Below are 23,855 nucleotides of genomic sequence, written 5' to 3'. Positions count from 1 at the left end.
GGCGGGACTTGGGTATTCCTAAGACATGGACGTCTTTCAGCAATAAAACAAAGACTAAAACTTAGATGTTTTGAGCTAGACCTGTTCTTATAGCAAATAACTGCAGTGGGAATTAAACCCACTTCCCCAGGATCAAAGTCTGCTGCACTAACCACTAGGCTACTCCTCTACTCCACACAAGAGGTGCCCCAAATGACCAGATGACCACTGGAGGGACTTAGGGATCACCTCTCCTTACTCCCCCAGTGGTCACTATCCCCCTCCCACCCCCCAAAAATGTAATTAAAAATATTACTTGCCAGCCTCTATGCCAGCCTCAGATGTTATACTCAGGTCAATTAGAATAGCATGCAGGTCCCTGGAGTAGTTTAGTAGTGGTGCAGTGCACTGCAGACAGGTGGACCCAGGCTTCTACCTTCCCCTACTTGTTACACTTGTGGAGGAAACTGTAAGCCCTCCAACACCCACCAGAAACCAACTGTACCCACATATTGGTGCTCCATTCACCTGTAAGGGCTATGATAGTGTTGTACAGTTGGGGGTAGTGGGTTTTGGGGGGGTTGGGGGGCTCAGCAGACAAGGTAAGGGAGCAATGGTCAGATGTGTACCTGGGAGCATTTTATAAAGTCCACTGCAGTGCCCCCAAGGATGCCCTATTGCTTTAATGGGATGTCACTTTTCCACTATTCTACCTGATGCCAAGCTTTCTATTTTTTTTTAAATATCTGAACCTTGTGTCTATTGTTTGCCATTAGATTTGGGCTTTGAATTCAGAGATGCCATGTGAGGCTTTCTTTCCAACCAAAGCTTTTACCACACTCAGGACATGTAAATGGTTTCACTCATGTGTGTATTCTCTGGTGCATTGTGAGGTTTACCTTCTGACCAAAGATTTTACTAGACTCTATACATGCAAATAGTTTCTCTCCCGTGTGGACTTTCTGATGCACTTTGAGATTTACATTACAACCGAAGCTTTTACCACACTTAGAACATGTAAATGGTTTCACTTTATTGTGGATTTTCTTGTGTATTTTGTACGTTTTGCATTTGGATGTATTTGTTTGAAAATGGACCAAAGAATAAAACATCTAAATCACAAAACATTTTTCCAAGCAGCATTTTCAAAAGGAAAAGATAGACTTTTTTTGTAGAAAATGACCTTTCCTGTTCTGATTTTGGACGTTTAACAAAAAACGTCCAAATTCAGACTTAGATGTCATATCCAGAAATGCCCCTTGTGCATTTGACTTGCCCAAAGTCACAAGAAGCAGCAGTGGGAATTGAACCCATGTTACCAGGATCAAAGCCCACTGGACTAACCATTAAACCACTCCTCCCCATGTTTTGGATATCTTGCATTTGCACATCTTTCGTTCGAAAATGGACCAAAAAAAAGGACGTACAAATCACAAAACATCCAAATCACAGGACGTCCATAGTATTTTCGAACACAAAATATAGATGTCCATCTTTTTCGAAAATGACGTTCTTTTCTGTTTGGAATTTGGACGTCTTTGTAAAACATCCAAATTCTGATTTAGACGTTTCTGTCGAAAATGCCCCTCTATGTCTCTAATTTGTGGGATTTTGTGAGAGACTTGTAGAGAGACAGTCCCTCCAATATTCAGCCAGTGGCAGTCAGCACTTTTTTAAACGCTGACCATCACTGGCTAAATTATCCCCTGATATTCAGTGCCGGACCATGTCCGGGCACCAGCACTGAATATCGGGGATAATTTTGGGCAGCTTGGCTACCCGGAGCTTATGTGGGTCTGGTTGATATTCAGCCGGCGCTGCAAAACAGCTATGCAGCCACGGTTCAATACTGGGCCGGGACCCACATAACACTTTTTTTTTTTACATTCTCCCAAGCCCCTCCTTCCCACCTCCGACAATGGCCCCTCCTTACCATCCTCTCCCCAAGCCACAGAACTACTACTTCATGTAGTACCGCAAGCTGCCACAGGAGGTCGCAGCAGCCATTTTAGACCGGTGCCGCAAGGGGCAGGAGCGAGGGGGCTGTGTGCCTGCCCCCAACAACCACCACTGGACCACCAGGTATACACATAGGCTCAGTTGAGCCTATCTGGATGGTTGAGGGGATTCTGGGGGGAGCCTTTGTTCTGTGGGTTTGGGGAGGAAGTGGGGAGGTAAGGACAGGGTATTGTCGAAGGGGGATGGGAGGGGACTACAAAAAAAAATAGTTATGCTAGTGCCGGCACCCACATAGCTAAATGGCCTTATTTAGGACAGCTTTTGAGCTGTCCTAAATTTAAATTAAGCTGCTTAGCTGTGCGTGTGCTGGTGCTGAATAATGCTGGCACCCGCATAACCTGGATCCTCCCCAGTGCTGTCCCTGACCTGCCCACTTTTATTTGTGCAGTCTGAGGGGATATTCAGCGGCACTCTTCAGTTAAGTGCCGCCAAATATCCCCATTTAGGCAGCGAGAAGCTATTTATGCGTGCAGGAGAGGCTTAAATCAAATTGAATTCTGGCCCCAATATAGCTTTCTTCTTTCTACTAATGATACTTCTCTTTATATAGTATTAGCTTTCCTGACTACTTTATCACACTCTTTCCTATTTAATGTTTGCTAATTCTTGGCCCTTGGATTTCCACATAGAATTACAAAGAAGGATCCAATATGGCGGATGCCCTGGTCCTATCACAGGCCCTAGTGGCTCCACCACATGAGACTTAGACATTGAAATGGAGACTGTAATAGCAGTATTGAATGATCCCCTGGCAGAAATTTGGGAATGGCTCCAAGAGATAAAATCAGACATAAAAGCAGTTTGCTCTGAGCTGGTATCAATAGGAGTAGAACTCCATGGAAAAATCAGAAAGCTACAGCCACAGAGAACTTCACATGGGACTCGTACATTTGGCCTCTGCTACCTTCAAACACAGATCGGAGTTGAAGCCCTTCACACTCCAACAGGGAATAAAATATAAACAGAAACATCCTTTTGCGTTGGATTTTTATAAAGACGGTAAATTGCATCAAGTATATACTGTAGTACAACCGAAGCCCAAAAGATTATGCCAGCTGTGGACATGGAACAACATCTGCAGATGCCGTGCATGAACAGCCCGCTGATGTGAGGGTGACCCAAGTGGCAACGGGTCATTAACGGAAGGGACAATTAAGACGCCAGCAATCGAACACCAGGATTATGGTGGCTGGTACGATTTGATGGGGCCCATGTTTGTATCTGGAACTGTCAAGACTGCAACGGATGTGCTGCGTCCTGGGCAAGAAGGGAGCAGCACAAAAGCCCCTGGCTTTACATCAACTTTATTGGCTAAGTTCAATGAAAGATGTATTGTTTGTTTTAATGCTAGTTTGAGATATTAAAAAAAAGGAAACTAATCAAGCTGAATTGACAAGATCATCCTGTGAAGTCCTGTTGTCTAGGCTCCTGTAGTTGACTAGCCTCAAAGTACTATACTACTGTATCCTTCCACAGACTTTCCTTTACTTTGCTGAACCCCCAATACCAAACTAGCAGATCTGTAGTTTATTCACAGTTGTTCCCACTCCTGCATCTGCTCTTCTCCTGTATCTTGGACGTGCTAAACCACATAGAACTGTGAAAGGGTCACTCAGTACCTCCTTCAGCTTCTTCTGAGCAGAGTTACCTATGAGAACCCTTAGGCTTCCTGAAGGCTATTTTTTGCTCATATTTTTTTCTCCTTGTTGAATATGCCTGACACAATGATTTATTACCATTTCAATCTTCCTCTATATCTCTTAGATCCCCTGATCCTGATACGAACTTCCATTTTCTTAAAGACAGCTCTTCTGAGTTTTGTTCTGGTCTAATACCTGTGCTCAACCACATAGTACAGTGATCAATGTACTCCAGGCTGACCCATTCCTTAACCTCAAAGACATTATCGCTGTTTGCCAGTACCAGGTTCAGTATTGTCTCGCCAAGTGTTTAAATTGTGCACGATTAATTTCTGTATTCTAAATGGTTTTACCCCTGAATATTTATCGGATCTTGTGATCCTTTCACAACGACATGGCACCTTATTGAATAGACTGGCTTTCTTACTGTAATATCCTAATCCTAAAGGGGTTACTTATAGATCTGTTTTTGATGGTCTGTTTTCCTTTCAGTCTGTGAAATGGTGGAACTCCTTACCTTTGAATATTAGAACATTAGGTCAGACTAAATGGTTTAAGAAAGCTCTTAAAACATATCTTTTCCAATTATTTAATAAGTAACGGAATGTATATTAAATTTTGAAGCTCGCACGGAATGCCTTGTATTTTTATCGTATTGTAAACCACAGTGAGCTCTTGTGGGATCTTGCAGGATATAAGTGCCAATGTAAATGGTTCAGAAATCTCTTGAAAGGACCTCAGCATCCCCTACTTTTAGTTGATCCCATAGCTGGCACTCTCCAATCTGCCTATAATAATTTCATACCCTTCAGAAACAGAATCTCTTTTCTATGGTTCCTATTATATATCTGTGCCTACCTCTTTCCATTGAGTTGATTACATCTAGGTTTCTTCAAGGCAACATATAGCAAATCAGTGGCTCATTGATGGCTTTGGATGTCAATGGCTTTTTATTTTTGTCCTAACATACAAATCTACACCTCCCCCCTTTTCACCTTTCCTATCCTTTCTGAAAAGAGGTATGTCCTGCTATATATATATATTTTGTTACATTTGTACCCCATGCATGGCAGGCTCAATGCGACATACATATTGTATACAGGTACTTATTTGTACCTGGGGCAATGGAGGGTTAAGTGACTTGCCCAGAGTCACAAGGAGCTGCCTGTGCCTGAAGAGGGAATCAAACTCAGTTCCTCAGGACCAAAGTCCACCACCCTAACCACTAGGCCACTCCTCCACTCCACATATTCAACTCCCAATACACATTATGGCTTTTAAATACATCATTTTGTTAAATAATCTAGGAAAATTTGCAGGCATGGCCTTCCAAGTAGTTTTGTCTACATCCCCTCTTAAAAATTCCTTTCTATCTTTTCCTTGGAAACTAGATCGAGCTGATTACCACTACTTGACCAGCCACCCCCTGCCAATCCACAGACATCTAACTTTGATCCAGTAATTAAACAACCTCCAATTCACTACTGTTAATAGAAACCAAATTGTGACAGAATGTAAGTGTGCTTAGGACAGGTACAGAAGGTATTAACATGAGCAGGTGAGGGAGCAATTGGTAAAATAAATGGGGAAATGGGACCTGGGTGTTGGACTAGTTACTGTTTGTTGTACACTTGATGTATGCTTTCTGTAATTCCTGTAAGCCAAATTGGGCCTGCCCTTGGGTGGGAATATGTGGGATATAAACACTATAAATAAATAAATATATAAATAAATAAATAAAAAACCATCTATGTTCAATCAACGGAACAGAAGAGGGCCCAAATGAGGAAAAGCAAATCCAGGTTGCACAGAGCCATGGTATAGCTATGTCAAGTCCCAACCCCCCCCCCCCCCCCCAAAAAAAAAAAAAATCAAGGTCTTTCAGCATGAAGAGCTTTGGTACAGCCTCAGATAGAATTTTGGGAAGGTAGTATGTTTCTAGGCATGGGCTGGTATCACTTCTCAGCTAAGGAGATCATTTGTGGGCAATCAAGCTTCCAAGGCAGACAGCTGGGAGGCTGGGAGGTATCCTTATTTAGAACAGTGTAGGATGGTCCAACTGGTTACAGTATTCACCACTACAGTATCTATGAACAACACCTATCAAGAAAACCTATCTTCCCATGTATCTGACAATACATTCCACCCATCAACAAAATCTGCCTTTCTGTCAACAAGATCTGTCTTGCAATTTGTGAACAAATGTCTTTCAGTAAGATCAATCAACCTTCAATCAGATGCATTTATCAGTAAGGCCATCTATTTTTAATTTCCCCAGCAACAAAGAGTATTGTGTTTCAAATCTTAGAGGTTTATTATTTTGCTTTTTAGTGCAAAGCATTTTGGAACTTACAGTTTTGCTTTTCTTTTTGTAATCATAACTAGTGCAAAGCCAGAAACCGCTTTGAAGTGGGAATTACCTCCTTGAAACAAAATACTAGTCACTGGTTTGGATGCCTTACTAGAGATGTATTTCCTTTTGAAAATTAAAGAGGAGCAGAATGAACAAAATTGTATTTGTATTTTCATAGTAAGCAATCACCAGCCCAGTCTGATTCCTCTCCCTCTGCTGAAAAATCCGAATACCATCAACATTTTAAAAGACCCACTGGGCTTTTCCTGACCCTCCCACCCACTACACATCCTACCCTATTCACGGGGTCTCCAAAATTCATACAGGAATGATCCCAGCCACTTCCACACTGCAAGTATTTCAACATGGAGTCAGCCTCAAAGCAGACCATTGTGTTGCATGGTTCATACTTCAAAACTCTGCTTCTATTGTGAAATACCAGTCTGGTTGGGCAGATCTGACTGAGGATTAATTCTGCCCCATTTCGTGAGGGGGCCTTGAATTTTAACTTTTGGTGGCACTTGGGGGAGGCTGTTTGTTTGTTTTTTTCTTAATTTGTATTACTGATTACTTATTTCAAATAAATTAAACAAAACAAACTTGAGTGAACACTCCTACTCCTAATGAGGAGACTGGGTTTTGTTCCTTGGGAGTTGTCATTGCATCTGGAAAATGGCACCTAGAGGTTTGAAGAGGGCTGAATACAGTTCTTGCTGTAACACTAGTGAATGCCTAACCAGCACTGAATGGCACCTCATTTTCCTGCCTTCCAAAGGCATCCTATTCACTCCATTACATTTCTTGTCTCCCAGCTTGGTTTTTCTTCCACTGGTGCACCAGCCAGCCTCAAACTTGTGATCCTCCGAATCAGAGGCAGCTACCTTGCCATTAGAGCTATTCCAGGACGGTATCAGGCAAGTTCCCACCCGCGGACAATTCCCTCCCACCAATTCCACCTGAGACAATTCCCAACTAGGACAATCCCCCCCCCCCCCCCCCCCCCGGGACAATTCCAACTTAGGGGGACAATACCCATCAAGGACTCCCTCCCCCCGGTCATTTCCCACCCTCCCTAGCCTTTTTTTTTTTTACCGACTGTAGCTTCATTCTTGTATCAGGTGCCAGCAGCATATGGATGTACACAGAGGACGTATAATAATGGAATAACTTTCATAGATAGAGAAGTAATTTGTTATAAATCGTAATCAGTGTGTCATATTGAGAGGCTGAATTAGGTTAAAACTTAATTTGGGGGGGCTTGGGGGCATTCCCCCCCCCCCCCCCCCCCCACACACACACATCAACTGCATATCTGGAAAGGGAAAGGGATATGTAAAAGATGATGTTGTAGGCAGAGGCGTAGTTATGTGTGGCCACGGGGGCATGGGCCGCCCCGCCGATGACCCTTTCGACCCCCCCTTCCCGCCGCCACCAACCCTCCTACTCTGCCACCGTCAGGTACCTGTGCTGGCGGGGGACCCCAACCCCCGTCAGCCGAAGTCCTCTTCAGTGCTGGTCTCCGGGCCGGCTCGTTGCTGCAGGTGATCTGGATGGAAGGATTCTGTTTCTGTGTGAGTCATCCTGACGTCCTGCACGCGCCTACGTGCACATAGGAACGTTAGGACGACTCACACAGAAACAGAATCCTTCCATCCAGATCAAATGCAGCAATTAAATGCCTGAACCCTGCAACACAACGAATCCAAAGCCCGTAAAAAAACACTATATAACTCTTCTTATCTACGATTTCCTAATGTGTCTGTAACACATGAACCTCTTTCGACAATAACATCACTTTGTATTTGTTTCATCATCAGAGGTGGCTAACGCCTCACGGTACTATGTAAGCCACATTGAGCCTGCAAATAGGTGGGAAAATGTGGGGTACAAATGTAACAAACAAATGAATAAATAAACACGCCAGCTCGGAGACCGGCACTGAAGAGGACTTCGGCTGGTGGGGGTTGGGGACCCCTGCCAGCACAGGTACCTGACGGCGGCGGCGGCAGCAGGAGGGGGGGTCGAAAGGGGAGGGGTGCCAGGGGAGGGTCAAAAGTGGTGGGGGGGGGGGTGGCAGCACCAGGGGGAGGCTAAAATGTGCTCCCTCACTCGGGCTCTGGACCCCCCCCCCCCCCCCCCGCCAAAGTCTGGCTACGCCCCTGGTTATAGGAGGGTGTGAGGAGGTACTGGCCCTCCAAATGATCTGGAAAGAAAAGTGAGGGAGATTACTTGTCCTAGTGTGTTTTGTATTTTTTGGGGTTATGGGTGGGAATTGTCCAGATGGGAACTGGTGGGTGGGAACTATCCAGGTGGGAACTGACCTAGAACCTCCAGGACATGTGGCTATATACAACGTAGCAGCTGAAAATAACCCTGGTTACTCCACCCCCTAAAGTTGGCTCTGCATGAGTACCAGCACTTTCTTTCCTGGAGAAAACCAGCAACATTAGGGGGTTGCTATTCAGCTGGTGGTGCTCAGTGTTTTGCTGACTGCCGCTGGCGTTTTGCCCAGAAACTTATAACTGGGCCATGTCCGTGTTTTGGCACTGAATTTCCAGGTTTGTAGAGCTAGTTGAAGCATAGCTGGTTAAGTGCGATATTTGAACGTAACCGGTAATGCAGCACCACAAAAAGATAGGACTGACATTTATGTGGTACTATTTATGCGGTTACCTTGGGCAGTTAAATTCTGAATATTGGTCCTTAACCGGCAAAGTGCTGACTCCATCCCTACAACACCTCCAAAATAGCCAGTTTTGAGTTTGGTGCTAACTGGACATTTTCAGCAGCACTAACCGGTTAAGAACCACTGAAAATGACCAAACCCCAAACAAGCGATTTAACCAGCCAGGAGTCATTTCAGGTCGGTTGAGTCACTTTGAGGCCCTTTTACATAGCAGCAGTAAGCCCAACACAGGCTTACTGCTCGCTCTTCCAGGACTACCGCTGGCCCAACGTGGCCGCCAGTGGTAGTCCCACCCCGAGTGCACGCCATTTCCAAGGGGAAAAAGAAAACCCCCGGAAATGGCTTGCACAGCAGTAATTAGTGCGGGAGCCCTTATTGCCACCTCAGTGGGTGCCGGCAAGGGCTCCCTACCACGTGGTAAGAGTTCTCTTACCCCATGGCCATGAGTGTCTTGGGCCTTTTTACCTGCTGCGGCAAAAAGGGCCTTGGCACACGGGAAAAATGGCCCCTGCCACTAGCGCAGGGCCCTTTTCCTGCAGCTTGATAAAAGGACCCCTTTGAATATTGACCTGAACAAAAATAGTGGAGTTTGTGCATGAAAATGGATGGTGATCACTGGAAGAACAGAAGAAAGAAAAAGCCAATGAACAACAGCTCCCTGATGAGAGCTGGATGAAAAGAAGGAAGGAAGGAAGCCACACGACAGCTCCCTGATGAGAACTGGATGGGGAAACAAGCCGTATGGAGAATACACATAAAGAGAACTATGACCAGTCTGTGCTGGTTCAATAACCTATCTAAAATAGAAACACTGAATATGATAGGAGATAAGGAACATTAGGCCCATCTAGTCTCTGCTCAATTTCCTCCCTGATGCAATGCAGCAGATCCCAGCCGATCTTTCCCTTTCCTCTCTCTACATGATAGGGAACCTCTGAGCTTATCCCAAGCTTTTTAAAATTCTGTTACTGTTTTTTTCTCCATCACCTCAGCTGGGAGGCCATTCTGTATCCTCTACTCTTTCTGAATAACTATTTCCAGTTGCCAGCTCTCACAGGGCCATCACCTGTTATTCTAGAGCATTCTTTCCTCTTGCGCTTGATATGAATGCCTCTATCATATTCGCCAACTCACCTCTAGGATACACATTTAGGGGCCCTTCTAATGAAGTGAGGTAAATTTTTGTACATACCACATATTACATGCAAAACTCAATATGCAGTAAGTACAAAACTTCTGGAAGCGTCTTCTGCTCCAAAATCTCCCATGCCAGGCAGAAATTAAGCACACATTAAAGGTGCATTGCTGATTCAGAAGTGAACAAGTAAACAGGCGCATAACATGGCCAGTGCACGGACGCATTGCTCATACACCCCAGCTCCATCCCTAATAGACAATAGTGACCTCCCAACTCGACACTCGGTTGTGGCCCCTCCTCCCCCTCCCCTGGATCCTACCAGTGACCCTTGATGTCCATTGGAGAGCAGGACTGATCTCTAGTCACTCCTTCCCTGACTGAGCCCAAGGTTCATAAAGACGACTCTGACCTCTATTGGTAGTGGAGGGGTGATTACTGAATGTTATAGAAGATATCAGGGGAATCAGGGGTTGATATTTATGTGCCTATCACATCGAGATTAGTGTAGCTGCATTAATTTGACAAGTGACACTGCACGCTGAAGTCCCATGCGCTAACTGCTCTCTGCAGCACATGCCCACTCTCAGTCCTGTTGCCACTCCCTAAAAGGGTATGCAGGTAGAGCATGGCTTAGCGTATACTGTGCACTAACACACTTTAATAAAAGGGCCCCTTAGTTCCTTAAGTCTCACTTCACATAAATTTTGATGTTGGTCCTGACCCATTATGGGAGCCTTTCTCTGGGCCTTTTAGAAGTATGACCTCCAGACCTACACACAATGTTCTAGATGAAGTCTCATTACCACATCATATTTCCTGTTGTTGTGCTTCTCCCTATGCATCCAATCATCCCTCTGGCTCTGGCTACTGCTTTATCATTGTGTTTTGCTGTCTTGAAGTGGAGAGGAGTAGCCTAGTGGTTAGTGCAGTGGACTTTGATCCTGGGGAACTGAGTTCAATTCCCACTGCAGGCAGCTCCTTGTGACTCTGGGCAAGTCACTTAACCCTCCATTGCCCCTGGTACAAAATGTAGTCACAACAACCTCAGAAGGGCAGTATATCAAGTCCCATTTCCCTTTCCCTTAAAACCATCAAATATGATCACCCTGAGATCTAGGTACTGGCTTGGGCACAACAGTATCTCACTTTCCATCAGGTACAGCTCCTTTGATGCTGTGTACCCAAAATACAAGATTCAGCACTTTTTTATATTGATTTCTAACTGTCAAGCATTCAACCATTCTTTCATTTTTTTAGATCAATTCTCATTATCCCTAGTGATTAATGATGTCCATTCTATGGCAGATTTAGTGTCATCTTCAAAATGCCAAACAATGCAGTCCCCCCCCCCCCCCCCACACACACACACACTCTTTAATTGTCTTCCTTAATGGAATTCCACCTTCCCATCCCTTGACCCTATACTTAGAAGCCAGATTTAACATTTCTCTGTCCATGACATACCGCCAGCTCTGCCATACTGCGCTGCTTCTTGTGTCGGCTCAGTAAAGGATTTGGTTTCCCGGCCACTCCATCTCGGTGTCTCCTGCTGGAGATGTGCTGCAGCCAAACACACATAGGTTACCAACATGCAAGGCATATATGTGTGTGTTAACAAAGTGTAAACACATGCACAGGCATGCTACTAGTGCATGAGACATCTGTAGGTCACTAATGTGGAAAGACATATTTTTAAGACTCCCATAAACCTTTATGGGGACAATTTAGGGGTCCTTTTACAAAGGCGACTAGCGTTTTTATTGCACGCTAAAAATAAGCGTGTGCTAAACGCTAGAGATGCCCATATATTCCTATGGACATCTCTAGGTTTATCGCACTCTAAAAACGCTACCACGTCTTTGTAAAAGACCCCTTTAATTTAAAAAAGTCTTTTCCTCGTGCAAAGTCTGTTGTATACACAGAAAAGGGGTTTTATAAAATTAGACTCATATACTACTGCATGATTTTACATAGCTTCCTGTGATCTGCACAAAATATGCACATACATTTCAGAGCAGATGTAAATTTGTGTGTCAGCTATTGGGGCCAGATCTAAGAGCCTATTTTGGTGCCTATATTGGAGTAGAGGAGTGCCTAATAGTTAGTGGCCTGAGAACTCAGGGAAAAGGGCTCAATTCCCACTATATCTCCTTGTGACCCTCCATTGCCCCAGGGACTACTAATATGTACAATACTTAGATTGTAATCACAGACAGGCAGTATATCATATCCCACCCCTTTCCCTCCCCTAAAGGACTGATAATCTCCTACCCCCAGATCCAACATTTCTGCCTTTCTCTTCTTTCCCTCCCTCTCCTCTGTATTTTCCCCAAGTCCATTATCTCCCTTTCTTTCCTGGGACCCATTCTCTCTCTCTCTCTCTCTCTCTTCCCTTGCTTCTTTCCTCCCTCCCCTCCACTCTCATAAGCAGCAACACAAACTTGGTGGTGAGCAGCACCAAGCTCTTCTCATGGCTGCTGGAGCTTCGCCTTAGCTATAGCTTCCAATGGTAGCCCCTCCAGTTCTACTCATGGGTCTATAGCTCACTTCCTTCTCCCCACCCCCACCAGTCTGCCTTAAAAGTTGTCTTGTTAGTCCTCTGACATCACTTCCTGTTTCTGCATGGGCAGGACAGGTCAGAGGGAAAGCATCAGACCAGGCTGCAGGTAGTGTATGTGCAACACTGCCACTGCCGGGGACCAACAGAAGACCACTTTTAAGGGAAACCAGTTTGGGGGGGGGGGGGTGATGTTGAAGTGTGAGTAGGGGACTAGATGCCAGATCGCACCAAGAACAGGGATTGGGATTGGAAGAGAGCAGAAGTAATGCTTGAAAGACACAGGAGATGCTGCAATGTGATTATTTTTTAAAATCACAATTAATAATGCATTAATTGCAGAGTTAACTGTGATTAACTTGCAGCCCTACTAAATAGCCTTCAAAGCAGGCTTGAGCTAAAACATCAGACAAAAGCAAGATCCATTTTTATCTGCATTGCTGAATGTATGGTGGATATTTCACTAGTTTTAGGCAACTGTTTTTGAATGACGTTTTATGCTGAACCACATACACAATGGTATTTTAAAGCTTTTTGATAAAATTAAAAATTTTGACAAAAGTCTGGTGTATGACTGTAACGTTGTTTTTTTTCTCTTCAATTGTGCTGACTGAGGACAGGAGTCCTAATGAAAATTAGAACAATTAGCTGATGCCAGTTCAATTACTTATTAATCTATTAGCACAGAACTGCTTTTGAAATGTGTTTCTAAAACGATCTATAATTCTTTCTTTTTTTTAGGACGGGCTGATATTTATTAATTTGATTTTGTCATTTCCTGCAATTGTGCTAGGAAGAGACATTACACTCAGTGATACTGAGCGTAAATTTAAAATAATTTTATTACCTCTTCACCAACAGCAGACCCCCCTGAGGCAGGCTCTTGTGCTGAAACACAGTGCCGTGTTGGGTCTCAGCTATTCATCCAATAAGCACTTTTTGTAAGAAACAACTAATGTACCAGTGTGCAGTGTGCTATGGTGGAAGATTCAACCTCCACCTCTACTTCTTCCTGAAATTTATTTATGTGCACAGAATTGGATTTTTTTACCCACTGATTTGTTTTGTGGGCAATTTCCAAAATCATTTACATGGGCAAAAACTGTCTTATCAGCATAAGTTGACTATTTGAAAACTTCCCTCCCTCGTTGTGGCTCACTGTTTGGCTGTAAGGGGATAATTCTATAAAAAGGGTCATAGCACTTAGATATCAAGAACATGCATAAATGACCAGAATACCAGTATCATGTGGGTATGTAATCCAATAGTCACACTGTGCTTGATTCTGTATTGCAGGTGTACACATTGACGTAGTCTTTGCCAGGGGCGTATCTGAACTGCGGCGGTAGGGGGGCCAGGGCCAGAGTGAGGGGGCACATTATAGCCCCCCCCCCGCCGCTGCCGCCGCCACCATTGCCGATCCCCCTCCCCCCAGCCGCTGCCATTGCCAATCTCCCCCCGCCGTTGCTGTCGCCTACCTTCATTGGCGGGGGACCCCAACCCCCGCCAGCCAAGGTCCGCATCCTCCTGCCGCTGCCGGCTGCCTGTAAAAGAATTCCGTCAGCTGGCGGGGGACCCCCAACCCCCGCCAGCCAAGCCGAGCTTCATTCTGTTTCTGAGTCTGACGTCCTGCACGTACAACGTGCAGCGACGTCAGACTCAGAAGAAACTTTCGGCGCCAGCTTTAGTGGAAGAAATGAAAGGACCTCGGCTTGGCTGGCGGGGGTTGGGGGTCCCCCGCCAGCTGACGGAATTCTTTTACAGGCAGCCGGCAGCGGCAGGAGGACGCGGACCTCGGCTGGCGGGGGTTGGGGTCCCCCACCAGCGAAGGTAGGCGACAGCAACGGAGGGGGAGGGTTGGCAGCGGTAGGGGGGTCCAGGGCGAAATCTGCGGGGGCCCAGGCCCCTGAGGCCCCACGCAGATACGCCCCTGGTCTTTGCAGAGTATGGGCAGGCCTCACAGTTACTCATGTAACTTATAGAATACTATGGGGCTTATTTTCAAAAGAGAAAAACATCCAAAAAGTGGCATAATCCAGCAGATGGACGATTTGCTCGAAAAAACATCCAAATCACTATTTTTGAAACTGATTTTTTGTAGACATTTTTCTATGCTGTTCATATGCAGTGCATCCAATCATAAGGGGGCTTGTCAGGGACATGTTAAGGGCGGGATCTGGGCATTCCTAACACTGGGATGTTTTTCTGCCATAATGGAACAAAACAAAAATGTCCAGGGCCACACAAAGTGCCCTAAATGACCAGATGATCACTGGAGAAATAAAGCAATGGCACCCTCTTACTCCGTGGTCACTGACCTCCTCCTACTCCCCAAAGATGTAAAAGAAACAGTACAGTAGCAAGCAGGTCCCTGGAGTAGCCTAGTGGCCAATGCAGCGCACTGTGGAGAAGGGGACCCAAGCCCATATCCCACGCTGTTACACTTGTAGTGGAATGTGTCAGCCCCCCCAAAACTCACCAAAAGCCTACTGTACCTACATATAGGTGACACATGCAGGCATGAGCACTATTGTAGTGGTGTATAGTTAGGTACAGTAAGTTTTTGGTGGATTTTGTAGAGCTCACCATACAATATAAGGGAGTAAGGGTGAGATGTGTACCTGGGATCTTTTATATGAAGTGCAGTACCATTTTCGAAACAAAAAGATAGATGTTTTCTAGGTTCGAAAATGACCATGTTCACCACTTGATTTTTGGATGTTTTTTAGCATAATCATTGTGGATATCCTGAAAACCTGACTGACTGGATGCGGCCCAAGGACTGGGTTGAGAACTCCTGCCATAAAGGAAAATAGCCGCCGACTTTCCTTTCCTATTAGGTGTCCTCTAGGTGCTTAAATGTAGAGGCCCCTTTATAGAAAGGTCCTGTAAATGTCTGTATATATTTGGGAGCAGGAAAAGAATAGTGTCTGAGTTTGTGTCTCAGTAACTGTGATTTTGTTTGAAAAAGGGTGCAACATATGTATCACAGCAATCTGGTTTCTTTGCACATCTTTCAAGTTTGCACTTTTTATTTTTAAAACTTCACTTGTTTTAGCTCTGATGTACTTTCAGTTTGTCTTGACCTAGTATTACCCTATGTGTGTTCTACGCTCAGCAAGTCAACGGAAACTTCTTTCTGAGTTAGCTAACCGGGCCATGGTTAGAGTGGTATACTCTCTGTTTCTAGTCCACGATACTGGATTCTCGGCTGGTTGGCCTTCATCTGCAGCCTAACATTTTCAACATTTAGGAAAGAACTTCAGATATATTTGTTTTCATCGGCTTTAATTAATTAAATTTCTGGTTCTTTGATTCCCCAGACAGAAGCCAGTATTTTTAAAGTGTTAGGGTAATGGGGGTATGGGTTTGATATACCACTTTTCTATGGGGTACAACCAAAGTGGTTTACATTTATTACTTTATATACAGGTATTTTCTCTATCCCCAGTGAACGTACAAGCTAAGCTTTTGTACCTGGGACAATGGTGGATTAGGTGACTAGTGCGGCAGTAGGAAATGAACCCAGTTCCCCAGGTAATCAGCCCACTGATCTAACAATTAGGCTTAGGCTACTCCTCCAGATAGCTTTATAAGAAAACTAGTAAAAAAAAAACCCCGTTTCTGATGCAAATGAAACGGGGGCTAGCAAGGTTTTCTTCAGAGTGTGCATGTGGGAATGTGTGTGTCCCTGCCCTCTCTCCCTCCCCCTCCCCCCTCCGAGTCCAGTCCTTCAGTGTTGTTTCCTGCTGTTCTGTGTTTTTGTTACAGAGAGAGTGAGGGCATCTCTCTCCCCTCCCCCCTCTGAGTCCTTCACTGTTTCCTGGGATTTCGTGCTGTGCTGTTTTCCTTCACTCATGGGGAAACCGGATATCTCTGGCGCTTCACACTTCCGGCTGGAGGCTTCAGTGATGCCTTTTATATATATAGAAGATTATTGTTACTATAGATGTATGACTGTTGGTACTATGGTGTCCTATACCAGTGGTTCCCAAAACTGGTCCTTGAGGCACCGCAGCCAGTCAGGATTTCAGGATATCCACAATGAATATTTATGAGAGAGATTTGCATGCACTGTCTCCAAGACCAGGTTTGAGAACCACTGTTCTATACTATTATGTTCACCAATTAACGATTCCAGCTACCAATTATCATGCAGAGGAGTTGGGCACACAGGTAAGTTTCTCTCTGTTTCAATCCCCCTCCCTCGCTAGTTTTAGGGGGGGGGAGCAAGCAGGGCAATTGCTTGAGGGGCTCCCTTAGCAAATTTGAATAATGCCACTGAGACAGAGCTGCACAGCACCTGGCAGTGGCTGAAACCACTCCTTAGATTCCGCTCTGCACCCCACCTCCCCATGTATCTAACAACAGCCCTACCCCCTCCCCAATCTGGATCCTTGATCAGTTCCTACGGTCAATTTGTTTTTCTTTTTCTTCTCAAAGAAAACCAAATTGCAATTCTTATTTTTGTTATGTAGGAGCTTCATTATATACATCACCTTTGTATAAGCTGTGCTCCGTCTAAACAAGAAATAGGGAATTCTTTTCCAGTTCCCAAACATATACAGACATTTACAGGACCTGCTGCACTGCATTAAGACTGAACTGTTTATTGCTCAATACATGAGCAATGGAATTAGCTGACACAGCAGGACACACTGTGAATCCTAATACCTTAGCACCAAACTATAGCCAATTTTGCTGTCTACTTTTGAATTCTGTACATTTACATAAAGGAACTGAGAAGGACAAGGATTGGGGAGGGGAGGGGGTCCTGTTTGTGATTTCCTCCCAGCACACTGTCTCTGAACAGCTGGAGGTCACAAGCATGCAGGCCGAAGATCAATTTCCCAGCGCTTTTCCGAAGTGCAGATAAAAGTGGGATGTTTGACCACGGAAAAACAAATCCTGGAAACAATAATCTTGAAAATGCTTTTCCGAACAGCGTTTTAAAATTAGTGCTGGAACAGTGTAGGGAAATAAAGCCATGATGATCAAAGCTAATGGCATGCAAATTTATGTGCACTATTAGCTTTGACCATCAGGGCACTTCTGCAGGAGGATTGTGCCTGGGCATGCGCACACAGTACAATCCTCCTGCAGAAGTTGTTTGGCAGGTCCAGACTGTCAAAAACAAAAAAAGCCCAGAACTGTCAAACAGACCAAAGCAAAAAGCTGCCCCCTACTCACTCCTGCAAACAAGGGGCTGGAGGTCCTGTGGACCTCTATCCCCCCTACCCAGACACAAGGGGGCTCTGGTGGCCCAGTGGGCGCCCCCACCAGCTCTGGTGGCCTAGTGCCCCGCAAAGCCCCCCATACCCCGCCCCATACCTTGAAGCAGGAGGAGGAAGTTGCATTCCCTTCTCCTGCGAACGCCGCCTTCAAAATGGAGGCGCCCTGCCCATCCTGGGATGCACTGGGTGGGGCTTCAGTACCATATAAAGGAACTGGAAATGGGACTTGACATACTGCCTTTCTGAGGTTTTTGAAACTACATTCAAAGCAGTTTACATATATTCAGGTACTTATTTTGTACCAGGGGCAATGGAGGGTTAAGTGGCTTGCTGTCGCGTTCTCGAGGCCCTTGGTATGCTGTCAGGTCCTCGGGGCAGCACTGGGAATCATGAGCCCTTGGGCCCCTGCCGAGGAGTGGCAGAGGCAGGCAAGACCATCTTGGAACCGGACATACGGAAGAATAGGACTGGAACTCGGGATCGGGAGTAGGCAACTGGCACCGGCAGGACAGGAACCGCTTCACCTGTGCTTAGCCACCGTTCCGCTAGAGTTGAGCTCCAGCGTGCAGGTGGCCGGCAGGACTTGCAGGATAAGGCTGGAACTGGAGACCCAGAGGGCCCACCCTGGGTCTAGGAAGCACGAGGGAGACTAGACAAGGAACTAAACTCAGACAGGGAGCTGCTGCACCGCCACTAGCAAGAACCAGAAGACAGACCAAGGAGACAAGACATATGAAAGCTAGCAGGAGCCAGGACTAGGGCAACATGCAAGCAAGGCAGACTGGGGATCAGGGAATACCCAGCGGGTAAACCCACTAGCTAGGTAGCAGCAGGAATCAGGGACCACGCCCTGGAAAAACACACTAGCTAGACAGAGACAGGATTCAAGATATACACTCAGGATATACAAGCAGGGTAGGCACACAGACTAGGTAAGGCAGGATTCAGGTTAAAGAGAACAAACCAGGAATAACAGGCCAAGGGTCTTGGGCAGGCAGCAGAGCAAACAGAGTAACCAGGAATACAGGCCAAGGGTCTGAAGCCACAGCCGTTCCACTCACTGACTGGGGAACTCACAAAGGCTGAGGCTTCAAGTGCAGACAGAGAACAAACACGGACAGAGGCTTCACCCCAAACACAGGGTAAGCCAGGAACAGAAGCTTCACCCCAAACACAGGGTAAGCCAGGAACAGAGGCTTCATCCCAAACACAGGGCAAGCCAGGAACAGAGGCTTCACCCCAAACACAGGGCAAGCCAGGAACAGAGGCTTCACCCCAACCACAGGACCCGCAGTCCACAGACACACAGACACAGAAAGAAGCTGGGCTGGAACACAGAGAGAGGCTAAGCAGTAGTGCAGCTGACACTTACTAACCTGACCTGGCCTAAGCGCATTACACCAATGCAAAGGCCCCGACTGCAAGCACAGCACTTCCTTATGAAGGCTCTCACTGATGAGTCACCAGCAGTAGGGCAGAAGCAGGAAGTACACAGACCCCAAAGAGAGGCTTGACACACATAGGAAGTGAGCCCACAGGAAAGACAAGCAGGAGCCATCTTGGAAGCTGGTACAGAGCTGGTGGCAGACATCTTAGATGCTGGCTCCCTAGAGAGGCATAGCCCACATAGGTGAGGTCTAGTGAAGCAATCAGGTTCATGCTGGAAGCAGCCAGCACACCAGAACAAAGAGACAAGACTAACAAAAACACAGACAAAAGCCAGCAGAGCTGCTGACCCCCAGAAAGAAGGTAAGGCTGAGGGTGGTCACGGCCACAGACGTGACACTTGTCCAGAGTCACAAGGAGCTGCAGTGGGAATTGAACTCCGTTTCCCAGGATCAAAGTCCACTGCACTAACCACTAGGCTACTCCTCCACTCCATACCATATAAGGGAGTTTTTCCCTTATATGGTATGGAAGCCCCGCCTGGCACATACAGGGATGCACCAGGCAGGGTGCTGAAATTTTGAAGGCGGTACTCACAGGAGAATATAAGAGTAGCCATACTGGGTCAGACCAATGGTCCATCTAGCCCAGAATCCTGTTTTCCAAATAATGACCAAACCAGGTCACAAATACCTGAAAGAAACCCAAATAAGAACGTTTAAGAGTAGCCATACTGGGTCAGACCAATGGTCACTCCTTCCTCCTGCTAGGGAGGGGGTTTGGTCATTTTGGGTGCCCACTGTGCCACCAGGACAGGTGGGCAGATGCCCACTGGGACACCAGGGAAACCATTTTGCATGGGTTGGGGGGCCTGTAAGCATTTCTCCCCAATGCTCCAAGCTGGCGTAGGGTTTGCTGCGGGAGCAGTGCCAATATTTGCCTTGTTTAGCATGAATTTGCATGCTACTTGCGCTGAAAGCTGGCAAACTCGTTGTTACATGCACTTGCAGGTTCTGATCATAGGGTAAAGGCAAACGCAGGTGCTAGTCTGGCGTTAATGGCCTCTAGTGCCTGAATTTCCCTTTGATCATCTGTCCAATGGTGAATCTTCCTCCTGCCAGAGTCACTGGGGCTGCTCAGCTGCCTTCCTATTAACAGACTGAGGAGCAACCCTTGGAACAGTCAGACCCACTTCAATAAGAGACAGACACATGCTCCCAAGAACAATCAGTAAGGCTGGGCTAATTCATTCTTTTATGCTGGGCATTTAGACTGCAATAGAACTGTTTGGATAAAGTGGTTTGGCTAATGTGACCTAACGGTGTTTTCCACATTATAATTTCATATATAAAACAGTTTGCTATAAACAAAGCTGTTTTTGAACATAGTTTGTACCTCCTGTGAGCTATCCACAATACACTTTAAAGTGAACCAGATGAGCTTAAGAGAGTCTTGTAATCTGATGATTTGGATTCACAATTATTACTTTTGCAATTTGCCCTACAACCCCAAGGCCACAGGCATTAGTTTGTGCAGATTGCATCAGTGACATAGCCAGACCTTTCATTTTGCGTGGGCCAACAGTTAGGATGGGTGGGCCTTCCAAAACTCCCCCCTCCCCAACTTTTGTCCTGCATCTCTCTCCCTCTCCTCCAGATCCAGCATTTGCCCCCCTTAGTCCCTCCCCCCACCACTGTACCTCAGCATCTTTGCTGGCAACGTACCTCTGTCACCTGCAGCAGCCTCGCAGGCTTCCCTCTGCCATGTGTCCAGGAAACAGCAAGTGACTTCAGCAAGGGCAGGATGTGGCAGAGGAAAGCCTGCGGGGCTGATGCAGGCAGTGGAGGTACATCACTGCTGCGCCGGCAAAGATGCTGAGGTAAATCAGAGTTGGAGGGGGCTGCCGCTGAACTTTTTTCAAAGTAGGCCTGTGCCCACCCAGGCCCACCTGTAGCTACGACACTCCTCTTTGGTCCGATCTCTCTCTCCCTAGATTTAAGTCTTCCCTTAAAACTCACTTCTTCTGGCTAGCATTTGACGCTGCTCTGGACTAACTTTGTCAGCGGTGGCTCTGGTTTTTTTTCTCTCTTTTGTATACTTGTATTTTAATTAACTCTTAATATTTTGGTATGTTTGTTTCTTTCCTGTCATTGTATGTAGTTCTTTTCTTCTGTAAACCGCTTTGACCTCACCTATGTAACAGCGGTATAACAAATGAAGAAATAAACATAAACACATCTCAGAGGGATTTCTAAAGCAATGCTCATACTTCTATTCAAGTTAACAGGAGTGTGAAACAAACAGACAGACGGTCCTCCCCATTCCCATTTAGGGGGGTAATTCTATAATGAAGGTGCTAACATTTATGCATAAAATACATATATAAATAATCAGAATACCAGCATGCACATGTGTAAATGCTAATTAATCTGCCTAAGCATGATTCTACTGTATAAATATGCACATGTTTTGCATAGCGAAATTTTACAGGTATGTGCACACATGGGTGGAGCCTGGGGGGACTTACACTTACGCATGTAACTTATACAATACCATAACTACTAGGTGTGACCATTTACACCAGCTCTATGGCTTGGGGCCTAAATGCATGCGCACGAATATACCTAGTTACACTAGTATTCTATAAAGGAATTTACGCACCGACTGTGCTTTATACAAGAGGCTCCAGTCACTCTCTAGGCACCCAAATCTAGGCATCCTCTTATAGAGTTGCCCTCTATATGCAGCTCCACTCTCTGACTTTGGATGCACACCAAGATTCCTCACCCCTTCACTCCAGATGCATGCCGTGCGCATGGCTTCCCCCCCCCAACACACACTGGATGCACATCATACTCCTCGCCCTTTCACTCCAGATGCATGCCATACATAGCTCCCCCCCCTCCTCCCCCCCCCACACACACACACACTCATACACACTGGATGCATACCAAGATTCCTTACCGCTTCACTCCAGATGCTGGCCCTGCACAGTTCCCCCCTCACACTGGGTGCACACTGTGTGCTGCTCTCCTCTCACTCCGGATGAACACTATGCATTGCTCCACACTCCATATGCATGCTGTGTACTGTTCCCCTTCTATATAAACCACATTTATTACACTTTCAGGCTTATTTTCGAAATAGAAGGGCACCCATCTTTCGACACAAATAGGGAGATGGGCGTCCTTCTCTCAGGGTCGCCCAAATCGGCATAATCGAAAGCCGATTTTGGGCGTCCTCAACTGCTTTCCGTCGCGGGGACGACCAAAGTTCACGGGAGTGTGTTGGAAGCATAGCAAAGGCGGGACTGGGGCGTGCTTAACACATGGGCGTCCTCGGCCAATAATGGAAAAAAGAAGGGCGTCCCTGACGAACACTTGGCTGACTTTACTTGGTCCTTTTTTTTTAATGACCAAGCCACAAAAATGTGCCCTAAATGACCAGACGACCACGGAGGGAATCGGGGATGACCTCCCCTTATTCCCCCAGTGGTCACTAACCCCCTCCCACCCTAAAAAATATATATATATATATATATTTTTTCCAGCCTCTATGCCAGCCTCAAATATCATACCCAGCTCCATGACAGCAGTATGCAGGTCCCTGGAGCAGTTTTAGTGGGTACTGCAGTGCACTTCAGGCAGGAGGACCCAGGCCCATCCCTCCCCCCCTACCTGTTATACTTGTGGTGGTAAATGTGAGCCCTCCAAAACCCACAAAAACCCAATGTACCCACATCTAGGTGCTCCCCTTCATCCCTAAGGGCTATGGTAGTGGTGTACAGTTGTGGGGAGTGGGTTTTGGGGCTCAGCACATAAGGTAAGGGAGCTATGCACCTGGGAGCTTTTTCTGAAGTCCACTGCAGTGCCTCCTAGGGTGCCTGGTTGGTGTCCTGGCATGTCAGGGGAACCAGTGCACTATGAATGCTGGCTCCTCCCATGACCAAATGGCTTGGATTTGGTCATTTCTGATATGGGCGTCCTTGTTTTCCATTATCGCCGAAAACCGGGGATGACCATCTCTAAGGACGACTATCTCTAAGGTCGACCTAAATGTTGAGATTTGGGCGTCCCCGACCGTATTATCGAAACGAAAAATGGCCGCCCAACTTGTTTCAATAATAAGGGTTTCCCCACCCCTATGCGGAGACATCCTGCGAGGACGTCCTCAGAAAAACTTGGGCGCCCCGCTCAATTATGCCCCTCCACGTGCACAAAAGGAAGTAGTGGGTTGTGCCATAGGATGTACCTGTTTGAGTTGGACCTCTGAGTTCACTTTCACATTGCAGATCTCACAGTGAAATGTCCTCTCCTGAGTGGAGGGGTCCTGGCTCCCCGTCTCCCCACTTGCCGAAAGACCCAGCCTTGGATAGGCCTTGATTGGACCCAAACCACTTCGGGCTTCGAGGATGGTTTTGTGTTTAGTGCCTGCAATAAGAACATGAAAGACAGTGCAAATGCTCAGAGCAGATTCCATCTATCAGCATCCTACTGGGTCCTAACCTGAAGGGCAGTGGGATATCAGCATGCCTATCTACTCGAGCATCTTGGATAGCCAGGACATGGCATTGATGAGTCTCATCCTTCTACTGTGATCCCCTTCCCACTTCATATTACACAGCACTGAAGCCTACTATGACCAAGGCTATTGGTTGTTCAAGATTTTACATCCCACTGGCATGATTTTCTACGTTTTGCACTTATTTTTTTATTTTCGAAAATGGACCAAAAAACAAAACGCCCAAAGCACAAAACCTTGTTCAAAATAGTATTAAAAAAAAAAGATAAGAATTTTTCTTTTTTTGAAAATGGCCTTCTTTCCTATTCGGATTTTGGACTTTTTGTGCTAAACGTCCAAAGT

General features: G+C 46.1%; 1 protein-coding gene across 3 annotated transcripts in view; it reads right to left on the bottom strand.

Moving 5' to 3' along the window:
• The window catches only part of ZNF385A (zinc finger protein 385A), a 406,012-nt gene that overhangs the window by 3,386 nt on the left and 378,771 nt on the right, over positions 1–23,855 (bottom strand). For all 3 annotated transcript variants that reach the window (XM_030198320.1, XM_030198321.1, XM_030198322.1), the window contains 2 exons: positions 23,244–23,422; positions 11,280–11,375 (listed from right to left, as the gene is read on the bottom strand). In XM_030198320.1, the coding sequence (XP_030054180.1) occupies positions 11,280–11,375; positions 23,244–23,422 (275 nt within the window). The remainder of the gene's footprint in view (positions 1–11,279; positions 11,376–23,243; positions 23,423–23,855) is intronic.

The sequence above is a fragment of the Microcaecilia unicolor genome, chromosome 3, assembly GCF_901765095.1.
Source record: "Microcaecilia unicolor chromosome 3, aMicUni1.1, whole genome shotgun sequence".
NCBI lineage: Eukaryota > Metazoa > Chordata > Amphibia > Gymnophiona > Siphonopidae > Microcaecilia > Microcaecilia unicolor.
The sequence above is the reverse complement of the archived record's forward strand: the minus strand, read 5'-3'. Positions and strand labels throughout refer to the sequence as shown.